At 49.6% G+C, this 12,824-nt stretch overlaps 5 protein-coding genes across 5 annotated transcripts; 4 read left to right on the forward strand and 1 right to left on the reverse strand.

Moving 5' to 3' along the window:
* Nucleotides 1–362: 362 nt before the first annotated feature.
* On the forward strand, nucleotides 363–1,636 carry N7537_006605 (PAPA-1-like domain-containing protein; the record flags this gene model as incomplete). Its single annotated transcript, XM_056897662.1, has 3 exons — nucleotides 363–1,161; nucleotides 1,215–1,321; nucleotides 1,382–1,636. 3 exons carry the CDS (start codon nucleotides 363–365, stop codon nucleotides 1,634–1,636), a joined length of 1,161 nt encoding a protein of 386 aa, XP_056753447.1.
* A 160-nt stretch (nucleotides 1,637–1,796) lies between these two features.
* N7537_006606 (uncharacterized protein) lies at nucleotides 1,797–2,112 on the forward strand (the record flags this gene model as incomplete). Its single annotated transcript, XM_056897663.1, has 2 exons — nucleotides 1,797–1,826; nucleotides 1,897–2,112. The coding sequence occupies 2 exons, from the start codon at nucleotides 1,797–1,799 to the stop codon at nucleotides 2,110–2,112; spliced, it is 246 nt and encodes an 81-aa protein (XP_056753448.1).
* A 95-nt stretch (nucleotides 2,113–2,207) lies between these two features.
* N7537_006607 (uncharacterized protein) lies at nucleotides 2,208–2,495 on the reverse strand (the record flags this gene model as incomplete). The annotated part of the gene is made up of 2 exons (XM_056897664.1): nucleotides 2,208–2,365; nucleotides 2,441–2,495. 2 exons carry the CDS (start codon nucleotides 2,493–2,495, stop codon nucleotides 2,208–2,210), a joined length of 213 nt encoding a protein of 70 aa, XP_056753449.1.
* A 286-nt stretch (nucleotides 2,496–2,781) lies between these two features.
* N7537_006608 (uncharacterized protein) lies at nucleotides 2,782–9,720 on the forward strand (the record flags this gene model as incomplete). The annotated part of the gene is made up of 1 exon (XM_056897665.1): nucleotides 2,782–9,720. One exon carries the CDS (start codon nucleotides 2,782–2,784, stop codon nucleotides 9,718–9,720), a length of 6,939 nt encoding a protein of 2,312 aa, XP_056753450.1.
* A 1,415-nt stretch (nucleotides 9,721–11,135) lies between these two features.
* Nucleotides 11,136–12,636, forward strand: N7537_006609 (glycoside hydrolase family 71 protein; the record flags this gene model as incomplete). Its single annotated transcript, XM_056897666.1, has 4 exons — nucleotides 11,136–11,264; nucleotides 11,329–11,860; nucleotides 11,923–12,054; nucleotides 12,119–12,636. The coding sequence occupies 4 exons, from the start codon at nucleotides 11,136–11,138 to the stop codon at nucleotides 12,634–12,636; spliced, it is 1,311 nt and encodes a 436-aa protein (XP_056753451.1).
* Nucleotides 12,637–12,824: the final 188 nt, after the last annotated feature.

The following is a 12,824-nucleotide window of genomic DNA, read 5'->3' on the forward strand; positions in this document are numbered from 1 at the left end:
GTTAGACCCCGAAGACCCCCAAGAGAAAGCCAGGAGAAACAATCTCCCAAAAGCCTGATCCCCTGTAACAGTGCGCTTTGTTCGCATTGGAAAATTCCCGTATAGAAAAGCAATCTGTTTCTTCCCGGTTTGCAACTCCGTTTTGCACTCCGTGGATGAAGTGATTGGGTGTCCTTCCTTTCTTCTCTCTATCTCTCTCCAGCCTGGCCCCCCCCCCCCCCCTCCTCAAAAGGCTTAATGGCTTAGTTCATACTGCCACACACTTGCCTATCGTCCTTCCGTGTCCCGCTTCTTTTTACTGCTTTGGATTTTGGATTTTCATTTTCCCCAAGCCTTCTGTCACACTCCATAAAGCCGCCACCATGTCTCTCCGTCGATCCCTTCGATCGCGAAAGACACAAGATGACACCCCAGAACCAGAAGCTAACATGACCATCAGGTCTACGAGACAAACTCGTGCCTCGACTTCTGCATCTGCCTTAGTCTCGGTCTCTCGATCTTCATTGAATTCAGGGGATCGAAAGAGATCTCTCCGTCTTACTGTCAAAATGGCCTCCAGCAAATTGCGGGAAGCTACGGGTGCTGGCCGCTCTGCTGGACGGCGCTCAGTCAATGTGTTCCGGGAGGATCCCATTGTCTCGGGACCCCGCTCCAGTCGGAACCGAAAGAAGATCGTAGAAGTTGCTACAAGCGACGAAGAGGAAATCGACGACCAAGAAGAGGATGAAGTCGACGATGAAGATGCGCCTGGTGATGACGATGATGACGAAGATGCTGACGCTGATGCTGATGCTGATGGCGACATCGATATGGATGACATCCAGCCTCAGGTGCCTACCAGGCGCGGTAAGATTACTCCTCCGTCTCGCGCCAAGCAGCCCAAGAGTGTGGAGGCCAAGGAGATGGAAATGGAAGAAGACGAAGAGGAAGAAGAAGAAGATGAAGAGCCTATCTCCGATACAGATGATGATGCCGAAGCCGAGGGTGAAGATCAGGATGAAAGTGCAGTTCCAGACGTCAACGTTGATGAACTTGATGAACTTGATGAAGAGGACGAAATAGACGACGACATGGATAGTGATGCCCTCGCTATGCAAAGTGGCAAAACCACCAAGCGTCAGCGAGGAAATCTGGGAAATGATTTCCTGCAACTTCCCATGGGTGAGAAACCACATGTTAACAATTTGTCGAAATTGAAGCTAAATGAGAAATAGAGCCCCAAGTCAAGAAGCATTTGACCGCCGAGGAGCGTCAGATGCGCCGTGCAGAGATGGCGCGGCGAAGGAAGAACTTGAGTGAGAAGCGGAATGAAGAGGAAAAGGTACACGCAAAAAGTCACCTTAAACATCTACTGGAGAACGGCCGTTAACATGAACAACAGATGGACACAATTAATCGACTGCTAAAGAAGCAGGCCCCCAAGCGGCGTGGTCGAGCTGCGGCGGCCGAAGCCACTGATGGCACCCCCGGCCAAGAAGGCGTGGAGACTGAGAAGGCCGACCCTACCATGGCGCGGTGGATCAGCGGTCAAAATGGCTGTGGAGTCGCTGTGCCGGAAGAATGGCTGGGTACACCTACTGGGCGTGTCTTCGGCGCACCTACGGTTCCCACGGGAAAAATGGTCGAAGAAGTTTGATGTTACATGCGGAAACTACAACGGATTGGCGCTTATGGAAGGATTTTCGACTAAGGTAATCGGGAAACGGACTACATCATTTGCAAGGGACTAGGGTTGATTTTCTGCGTGTGCTGCGAACGGCGTTCAAAACATGCCTCTTCCAAATGTCAAGGTTTAAATGTCATGCAATACATCGACTGTTTCAAAGGTTTCTAGGTACACATAGATATGCCGATAAAATTGGGTTTTATATTCAATTAGTCGGCAACCCTCACTAGAAGTACGCGGGGCTAGCCTGTTCTAGGTTACCATTCAGTACTTCGACCCACAACTACTTCGGAACTGGGCATTGTGCCAATTCTATATATACAACGGCCTCCAGGGCCGGTCATAAAGACCTGACAAGTGTGGCACAACGAGACGTACGGTACCGTGTGCGCTGGAGCTTCGGAGCGCGGGGAAGAGCTGGAAGAGCGCGACTTCTAAGAGCATAGTGCGCAGAGAACAGGCCACTGGCACAATCATGCTTGGTGGTACTCGGGCAAATTCAGTGTTCACAATGCCACCTCAAGAGGAAGGCTGGTCATTGTCATCGAGTCGTCGACTTGGGATCTTGCTGAGTCTCGGATTTCGTGGGAGCATTGGTGTCCTGCTTTAAAGCAGTAGGATCAGACGGAGCTGAGGTCTTCTGGGCGTGTTGTCTCTCATATTGAAGTTGCTGGAATGTTGGCTGGAAGGTATAGTAGCCTGCAGCAGATGGAAAAATTGGAGGTTAGGGGTTGATACTAGACATGAGCTATTCTTGCTGTAGAGTAGATTTACCTGTGAAGATACCCACGCCAATAGCGAATATGGCAGGGAAGAAATTGCGACTCATTTCGGAGGAATTGGGGGTAGACGGCGAGATTTGCAGTTGGAGGTTGCGGAGATGATGCGGGAAATCGGTTATCAGTTGGCTGATTAGCAACCGGCGCGTCTGCTAAATTGCCCCGTTGGCACGCGTCGGAATTAAATTCCCTGCTTTCAGACAGTTTGAATAGTTGTTCGACATTTGATCTCCTTGTGTTTCGCGAATTTCAATCCGAGAATTATTTTGCTCGTGTTTTTTGTCGCCCTAAAACCACCCAATGACTTTTTAGAGACATGGGGGATCCCCGCCAAGGATGCAAATGGAATCATGGCGACAACGAGGATATGTCCCCGACTCGGACGAGGAAGATGGATTCGATTCTCTAGATTCGAAGAACGGTAATTTCGAAAATAGCCCTGCTGTCGAAAATTTCGAATATATCGACAACCCTTCATCTTCGCCGAAGGAAGGGACGACGAGTGTAACGAACGAGCAACAAGAGCACGTTCGGGCTGAAAATGGCTCCATCACGCTCTCAGATACAGAGGAGGTGGCTCGTCGACACACGAATGGAGCAAGTCCTCACTTGACAAATGCCGCGCATGACGAAACGACACCAAAACAAAGAAGAGGACGCAAGACCTACGGACTTCGATCGTCGGCTACGAAATCAACGAATCGCCGCAGCATCGAGAAACATAATACCAATGCCCCCGCGAAAAATACAGCCAGCATATACGATTTCCCAACGTCATCGCAGGAACATTACAGGCCTCAATCGAAGCCCTCGAGCCGCGAGTCTACGCCGAAACCCTTGAAGACCCAAAGACCTTCACAATCAGAAGTTATGGCAGAGCCGCAGATCTCAAAAGCCAGCACACCTGATGAAGCATCAAGCACCCGGAGCTCCTCGCCGGATGAGCTGATGTTGATACCTCAGCCAACTCGGAAGAAAAAGCCCGTGGCCCAGCATGTCCAGCCAATAGAGGCGCCACAATTACCACCACCATCACCACTACAGGAGGTTTCGGATGATGATTCTCCATTATCTTCTGTACCTTCGTCATCCTTGGCTTCTCCGGCGGTCAACGATTCTACGGAAAAACAGGCAGATGGTGGGATGGAGGCAGAACCAGAAAGACCGGCAGATAGGGAGGCAGATCTTCGGGACGCAGTGCTCGTTGAACTAGGTGCCAACCCGGACGATGCATTGCCCCATCTCAATATCCCCGAAGAAGTGTTGCAAGAAATGCCGCATGCTGCGCAAAGAACATTCCGAAAGCGCAATGCCATCCAACTGCACCCATACCATCTGGAATATATGAAGTTTAACCAGCAACTAAAATCGCGGGGCGTCAAGCCTTTTGGTCGACCTGCGCAGCAAAGACAGCAGGTTACCGATGAAAGTCAAGGGCAAGATTCATATGACCCCGATGCACCCCCGTCAAGTCCACCTCTTGAAGAGTATCTTCCGCCGATAAGACATGAACGGCATCGTGGCCCACAATCTGCTGCGGAACGCAACGACTCAGAGCATCCTCGGCCCTCGCAAGCTCATCTGGCAAAGCGACAGAAGACTTCTCATTCTGGAACTCCCAAAGGACGTCGAAATTTACACAAACCGTCCAAACCTCGTGGCATCAGAGACAACAATACAGCTACAGCTACTGGGGATCAAAACGGTATCTCCATATACGACCTATCATCTAGCCCTCCACACGCAGGCCGTTTATCTTCAACCTCAAGGACCCCTCGTGCATCAGAAGGAGGGTTTCGGTTTCCTCGTGGGTGGTCACCGCCGGGAGAAGTTGCGAAATCGGGGGCACAGGAAACAGAAGAACCCGGCCAGGTCCAATCACCTGGTGCGGGTACAGATGATGATGAGGAAGTACGGACCATCTCGTCCAACGGCCAGAGTGATCAAGAAGAAACCAAGTCAGCTGCCGAAGAACGTGAAATTCGACGATTCCAACGAATGATTCGAGGAGCGCTCCCCGCGTCACATGCTCGGCTGGATCAGAAGAAAAATGCAGATAAAGAAAAAGCCTCGCAACTAGATCGCCATGCTTCTTCGCAACGGCCAGATGGAAAAGGTGTTGCGCGGAAGCTCATTCGAAAGGGTGATCGATCAAGGCAACCAGCAACGCAACAACCAAGAGGCTTGTTTGATCTTGGAGATTCTGACTCGGACGATGAGGACAACCACGATAATGCCACAAGAAATGCTTTCATAGCCGACGACTCCAGCCAGAGGTTAACTGGGGCCATTGACATCGAAGACCCCTTCGCGCTGGAAGGGGGTGATATCTCTGAGGATAATCGTATCGACTATATGTTCGGGCCTGTTCCGCGTAACTCAGCAGGTTCACGGCCCAAAACAAACAGTTTGAAAAGGCCGAAATCGAACCAAAGTTTGCTCAATGGGGAGAGACAGCCGAAGAGACCTCGACAAACCCGAATGACCGATGCCTCGTATGGAGCACGAAGGACCAAGAAACCCTCAACCGCTCAGCGACCAGGGATAGGAATCTTGGATGCGCCAGATGTTGCCACCAAGCCTCGAACCGAGCAATCGCGACTGCTTAGGGTAGCGACAAGACGACCACGCTCGCGTAAAGATGGAGGCAGGCAAAGCCCTACTCAGAAGTTCGTGAAACTGGCCTCAAGGGAGGACACAGTGGATGCAAATGAGTCCTTACGAGATTGGAAAAGGGGAGCTATTCGGCAGGCCAAGATTAGCCCACCTCGTCCCAGTGCTCCCCAACACCGGCATTGGATAACAAATCTTTCGATTCTTAGTGCTCGAACTACATCGAATTCCAAAATCGGCCGGATACGGAACCAATTCCTTGACGCAGAGGCAGATGCCGACGTTTTAAACACCAACATAGTGGAACCGGAACAGGCATCGCCTGAATCTGGCGCAGTATCAGCCCCACCAAACCAAGCCCCAGTGGCCGAGTCCTCGCTCCGTCGAAAACCAGAGCAGCACGGTCACACATGGGTTATTCCTAGGAACGTTGCCATAACATCTTTGAAGAGGAACACCATTCGGCCTGCAGCAACTAGTTTGGCTGGTCATGGCAAAAGCCAAAAAGTGCTTCCGGCCATGTTCAACCAGTCATTGTCTATTCTTAACCGGCACTATAAAAACCAGCGCACTTCTCAACCTTACAAGCCCAGCTTGACCTTGGATCGATATGTCTCCGACAGTGCATCATTGAGTAATGGAGGCAACTCCCCCATGAATGCTTCTGTTGCCGCCGCCGCCGCCGCTGCTGCCGCCTCAGCTAAAGCACGAACCCAAGCACCAGCCCCCAAACGCCCTGTATCTCGACGGCGATTGAAGAAGCGTCCCCCTAACCGAATCAATCTTGATGCCGACGAATTCCTTCAGAATCCAGATCCTGCTACCATAGTCTCTGATGACTCGGAACCTCTTACCATAACGAACGTTGGACATGCCCGTCCTTCGTCTTTTGGCGTCGGCGGGCTTTTTAATTGGCAACGCTTCTATCCAGTCGACTTCGGAGTACCATCCCTACGGGACAACACATTCTTCCATGAGAGTACATTCATAGGAAGCGGGGAATTTACTCGCTCGTTGCGAATCGCACAACGGGATTTCGATGGGGATGCCCCTCCATTCTTCATCGAGCTCAGAAATGAGACATTCAAATGGAGTCGCTGGAACGATACAGTATCATCGGAGATGGGGCAGGTCTTTGATGTCATAATCGATAATGTTGAGCGAAGTGCTGTTACCACCCCAGAGACTGGCATTACAGCTGCTCTAGGGGTAGCATCGCGGTTATACAGGTTGTTGATCAAGTACATCACGAGAAACCTGGTTTTTATCGACCCGGTTGACCGTACGGGGTTTGTCACTAGAGCTATAGGGTTGGTCTCCCAGGTGAGAGATCCGTTGGCTGCCTTTCTGACTAGCGACGAATACAACAAGAGTGGACTTGTCAAGGTTGCTTGCTTCAACATGGTTTTCTTGAACCAGATCCATCAAGTTGCTTCTCATCTGCTCGTCAGCCCTGCCCTTGCGACTGAAGCTTTGGATCTTGTCAAAATATCCGCCAAAGACGTTGCAGGTTTGATTATGTCCAAAGTCGGTTCCTCCGAGTTTAAAGCGTTGTTCAAGGGAAACAACGAGCCTGAACGCCGCGAGTCGGGGATTCGCGATGAGTATCCATCGGCAGAGGCTTATGTTGTTACCAAACATCTTCTACGCAGCTCAGACAACTACAAGGGCTGCTTTGAAGATCTTCAGCTCGAGACTTTCAACAATGGACTTATTCGCAATGAAAGGGACGTGGGCAGGTTGGAGGATGGATGGCATGGCATTTTTACAGTCTTGCCCCTCAACGAAATAGATCCGATTGGGATTGCGCGCCCTGGTTATCAGTTGACAGCCGCCAATGACAATTGGAAATTAGCCAAACGGCTTCTCGCCCCAGCTCTGGATAATTTTGAGCCCAACTCCAAGGCCCAGCCCATTTCATACAACAGCTACTGCCGAACATTGTTCCTCAGATGTCATCGCCTTATCAATTCCTGGGGGTGGAGGGAATGCAAACCTATCCTGGACACGCTATTCGACTTCTTCGCCAAGAACACCCTCCACAACCTGAAGCTCGAGGAAGCTCATGGCTCACCTTCATTTCTTGACGAACTTGATAGCAATCCTTCTCTGGATGCCCGAGTAGGGGAACCGTGCTTTCACACATTTCTCAAGATCGTAGCAAGTGGCCTCCGCTTCTTGGCCAAGAGATATGACAAGAAAAAGATTCGAAATTTTGCCTGGCGTCTTCTGCCAAACCATGGCCGTGTATACCCGAAAGAGCAGCCATTGCAGCACGAAGATCTCGACGCACTAAGAAATCACCACGATCTTCTTAGTACCCTGTACTGGGCTGTGCCTGATGGGTGTCGCCCTCGACTAGAGACTATACGCAACCTGGTCCATCCTGCCACTTCACATCGTGAAGCGTGCAGCATAAACTTGCGCTCATGGTCAAGGCTTGTTCGATTCAAGCTTTCTACAGATGAAGAGGTTTCGGGCCTCGATCCGTTTGGAGATTGGTACGGCTATTTTGTCACGGAACTGCAACAACAGCATTCATATGCTCGCAAAGAGATTGAGGCTCAAAACACAGGCGACAATCGGGTTTCTCAACAACTTGTTGAACGCACTATCTCCCAGAACCAGCGGCAGATAGAGACCTTGTTGAGCAATGCGCTTAGCGGGCTGCGGATTGCTGTACAACTGGCTCCGAGATTGGAGCATGCACACAGGCTTGTTTTGAGAACCCCTTTCGAGTCTATCCTTGCACTTTTCAACCCCAAGCTCCCGCGAGTGAATGTCGTTGTATCTGAGGCACTGCAGGTCCTGGTTGCGTACATCCAGAAAGATGTTCCAGCTACATCCACACCAGATGCTCCTGCGGCAGTGAATACTGATGAGGACAGTCAGGAGTTCGGTGACTGGGATGCCATTCAGGCTGTTTGGAACCAGCAAACTTCTCCAAGCGAGGGTATTGAACATGTGGAGAAGGCTTTCCATCCGATTGTATCTCGTCTCGTTTCGAACTGCTTTGGCGAGGACCACTGTCCAGAAGATGCGATTCTTCTCAGCGTGGTAGAATGCTGGGCGTCGATCGCGCAGGTTCTCATTCGCCATGGCCTCCGAAATTGGGACAATTATCTGAGTGAGTTCGGCGATGATTCCTGGACGCGGCTTCGACAAACAGTTCAGACAAGAAAATTCGCACCGCTGTTTCTTGCGACATGCATCGAAAAGGACGCGCAGATTGTTTCTGATTGCCGAATCCAAGTTATGAGTATGTGGATGTCATCGCTGGTCGAGCGCTCCTCGATGTTGAAGTTTCAACATCGTCTCACGGAGGCGCTTTTGAACGGAAGTTCCGGAGATCCCTTGCTCGTCAATCTTCCGTTCTCCAAGGATAAGAAAATTGGCCGGTATACAATCACATTGGAGGAAATTGGCTCTCGGCGACTATCTCTCCTCTCGAGCCTATCGTCTAATATGCGTGAGCAGCTGCAGGGCATGGAAATTTCTGGCAGCCGGAACTTCTCTGTAACAAAACAAGAGTACGGCGAGATACTTCAGCGGGTGATGACTTCCATGAAAGACAACTACCAAGAACTAGGCAATGGAACCGCGCAGGCTGCTCAAGGAGAATACGTCGAGTTCGTGCAACGGGTCATCGGTTTCCTTCAGCAATATACCAGCGACATCAAACCCATCGACCCCTTCTTCACGGACCCGGCTTCGTTCCCTTTGCCATCTACAGACCCACGCTACATTGTTGCGAAACTCAAACGATATGAGTCAAAGTTATCTTCCAGCAAAGAGATCCAGACCTTGACCGGGTTCGTCCAGAGCATTTCCGAGCGCGCCGCCATCGACGGCCAACAGAGCTACCTGGTTGACCAGTTGCACACATCGATGAAAAATACCTACGAAGCTGGGGACAAGGACAAACCCACTCTCCGCGCCGTGCTCTTGCAATGTGTTTTCCCAGCGTATCTCGAAGCGACGCTTCTCAACCGCGCTGCCTGGATCCTCAGCCGTCCTATCATCCAGACCATCACGCTGGAGTTCAAGAACCTCCTGTATAATATAGACACTCTGGATTCAGCCTGCGTGGCTTCTATCATTGATATCATCGATGTCGTATGCCGAGCCTCCTGTCAAGCACTGGCTGTGGTTGCCTCCCGTCGCCATCGTCTTCAAAGTCCTCCAACTTTACTTATGCTTGCCGCCTTTTTGGACATGATCTCCTCAGCACTACCAGTAGTAGATTACATCGACCGAACCACCGGTGCTGGGGATGGCATTCTCCCGCACATTGAGTGGATCTGCGATCTCACCAAAGCCGTGAGCAAATGTCTACAAAGCATAGGTTCAGACGCAGATTTGTCCTCTAGCAGTGCCCATATCACATTTCCTGCGATGCCGCCATCCTCTGATAGCAGGAAAACCGAACTATTCGGCACGGCCAACAACATCGCATCGAGTGAGCTCCAGATCTATCTCAGGAAGTGGTCTTATCATCAGGAGAAGTACTACTTTATTCGCCCCGGTCATGAGTCACAGGAAATCACGATCGAGCCTGAGATTGCTGTTCTGGTGGCTAGTCACAGCGAAGCGCAAAAGACTTTCGAAGATGCGGCGGTAGGATTCGTTGATCGTGCGAAGGCTCTGGAGTTACTGTCTTGATCGTGTGGTGGTTTTTCTTTCGGTTTTTATATACACGGCGTTCTTGGAAGAAACTTTAACGTGTCACGAATGTTAGAAAAGAATTCGTAATGTCACCTTGTGCCATATTGACAATGTTGTTATAATGGAGGCTATCGTCCTTGGGTTTCAATGCACCTGTACGCCTTACTGTATCTCTAATAGATTAACAATAATGACTATGTATTCTTAGTGACTTGGGTGAGAATGGATGTTGAGCAAGGGCCGAGTCATGGATTATGCAAGGGTTATCTATGCCAACGGGTCCAGTGCAAACAGCCCCGAATCAATTAGGGCTGCATACCCGGCAAGCCTGGAGATGCAGGTCACCATGGAATGCAATCTCCGTGGAATGTAATCTCCGATGACGATGAATTTCTGTTGACTGTAATGATCTAGATCACTCTTGATCTACCAGTGTCTCGGATCCAACTTGTTATATATCATTCTCTCGAGTCCATAGTTTCAATACCAGAGATCCTGCAATATCCTTTCTGGCTCCTACCTTTTAATATTCGCCAGAGAAATGCAACATGAACATCCTCACCACGCCATTTTCTCAGTCAGAAGCTATAGGGAATTCATTCTCTTTAAATTGGAGAATCTTCCTTCCTAGTAGTAACCAACCCTTCGAAAGACGGTGATTGGCGCAGCTTTATAGCGCCAATGAAGCCGGATGCTACCCCAATGAAGCACAATGACGAAGCCCGTTTATCATGTTCTGATAATATAGCGAGTTTAATAACACTCTGCGGAAGACAATTTCCCCCGTGGTTGTTTATTTCGTCATTTCGAAACTCAATCATGCGTATGGGCCACGAGCAGACGGCCTCAAGTAAGGGGGTCCCTTATCCGTCAGAAGTACCTTGAACAGCGATATCGGTGTTAATCCTCGATTCAAGTTGTACCCAACATTTTCATATGCCCAACACATTCATTTTCTCGATCAGCTGGCGTATAAAGCCTGATTTTAGCATAGTGCCTGTGGTACTGAGCACTACTGTAGCATTTCAACCCCCCATTGAATCTCTCTCTAAAGCGTGATAGACGGGCACTAAGCAGACCGGCGATGCCATATGCTGCAGAAGCAAAAAGCAAAAAAGCAAAGAATGGAATCACACGGGAAATCCGCGAATACTACACAATCTCACGTGGATATGATGGAATGTCGGGTGTTACAATATTCTGCGGGAAGGAAACAAGTTTTATACCCGCCGTTGAAGTTATTATCCAAGGTTTTTATTGGAATTTCACTTGTTTCGCTTTATTTATTTTCGGGTTTAGTACGATTTGGAAGTATAATATTGTATAATATAGTTGATGAAGAACTATATAATCTATTAGGGAATCTCGGAAATGCACATCATTGAGAAAACTAAGCAATAAATTTAGCGACTATGATTTGGAAATCTCTCTTCAGTGCTGTGACCTTATTAGCACATATCCTCCCAGCTTTAGCTGACCCAACTCCCAATTCAGAGTTGACTAGTCAGGCGTCGGACAAATATGTCTTCGCCCACTTCATGGTTAGCACTCTAGCACCTGACTACTTTCCACCCTCCATCATTGACATAGATTCCATGGATCTAGGTTGGTATAGTAAAAGAATACCAGCTATCAGACTGGAAAGAAGACATGACCGCAGCCCAATCCATCGGCATCGACGCATTCGCCCTAAACTGCGCAAGCATAGACAGCTACACCCCAACCCAACTAGCCCTAGCCTACGATGCAGCCCAGCAAGTCAACTTCAAAGTATTCATCTCCTTCGACTTTGCCTATTGGACCAACGGAGACTCCGCAAAGATTACAGAGTATATGAAACTATATGCAGGTCACCCAGCGCAGATGCAATATAAGGGAGGCGCGGTAGTAAGTACCTTTGTCGGAGACAGTTTCAACTGGGATACAGTGAAGCAGGGTACGCCACATCCAATTTACGCATTGCCAAATCTCCAAGATCCGGCTGAGGCTACCACCGGCCCTGCTAAAAGCGCTGATGGTGCATTCTCGTGGTTGGCTTGGCCTACAGATGGGGGAAATAGCATCATCCCAGGGCCGATGACTACCGTCTGGGATGATAGATTTGTTCATTTCCTCGCGGGGAAAACTTATATGGCTCGTTAGTAACCCTTGAATATAGTTGTGGTTTCTGCGTTGAATAGCAAACTGACTTGATAATAGCCGTCTCACCCTGGTTCTCAACCCACTTCAACACCAAAAACTGGGTTTTCGTTTGCGAGAATTTGCCAACACTACGTTGGGAGCAAATGCTTTCGCTTCAGCCGGACCTGATTGAGATTATCTCGTGGAATGGTAAGCTAACATCACATCCCCGGGAAACTCTCCAGAAAACTCCCTCCTAACCGCAGTTATACAGATTACGGCGAATCCCACTACATCGGCCCGTACTCAGTCCACCACAGTGACGACGGCTCTTCCCAGTGGGCAGAAAACATGCCGCACGACGCCTGGCGCAACCTATTCAAGCCGTATATTGCAGCCTACAAATCCGGAGCAAAAGCCCCTACCGTGGAAGCAGACGAAGTCGTGTACTGGTACCGACCTACGCCCAAGGGCGTCGTGTGCACTGGTGATAACCTTTCAGCACCAATGGGTGCCGACATGCTCAGTGATAGTATTTTTGTCGCGACTATGTTGACGAGTCCGGCTTCATTGACTGTGCAGAGTGGGAATAATGCTCCTGTTAGCATTGATGTTCCGGCGGGGATTGTTACTTCGAATGTGACTATGGGGGTTGGGGCCCAGTCTTTCAAGGTGACTCGCGATGGACAGACGATTTTGAGTGGCCGGGGGGGTATGGCTGTTAAGGACAGCTGTATTCAGTATAACTTCAATGTTTATGTTGGATTGATCACTGGGGGTGATAGGCAGTAACATCTGATGTTATGAAGTATGTCTTGGGCATTGTTTCACAGGACTAGTACATAAGCTAAACTACATTGGATACGTCCACCTATGTTGTACTGGGTATTATCATTAGAGAATGTTTTATATCGAAGATCCCGTGTCTCATTTGATCTCCGTGCCCCGGACTATCCCCGCTGATAGAGACTACATTTCAA

Source organism: Penicillium hordei (assembly GCF_028827395.1).
Source record: "Penicillium hordei strain IBT 12815 chromosome Unknown utg000003l_segment0_segment0, whole genome shotgun sequence".
In the NCBI taxonomy this organism is placed as follows: Eukaryota; Fungi; Ascomycota; class Eurotiomycetes; order Eurotiales; family Aspergillaceae; genus Penicillium; species Penicillium hordei.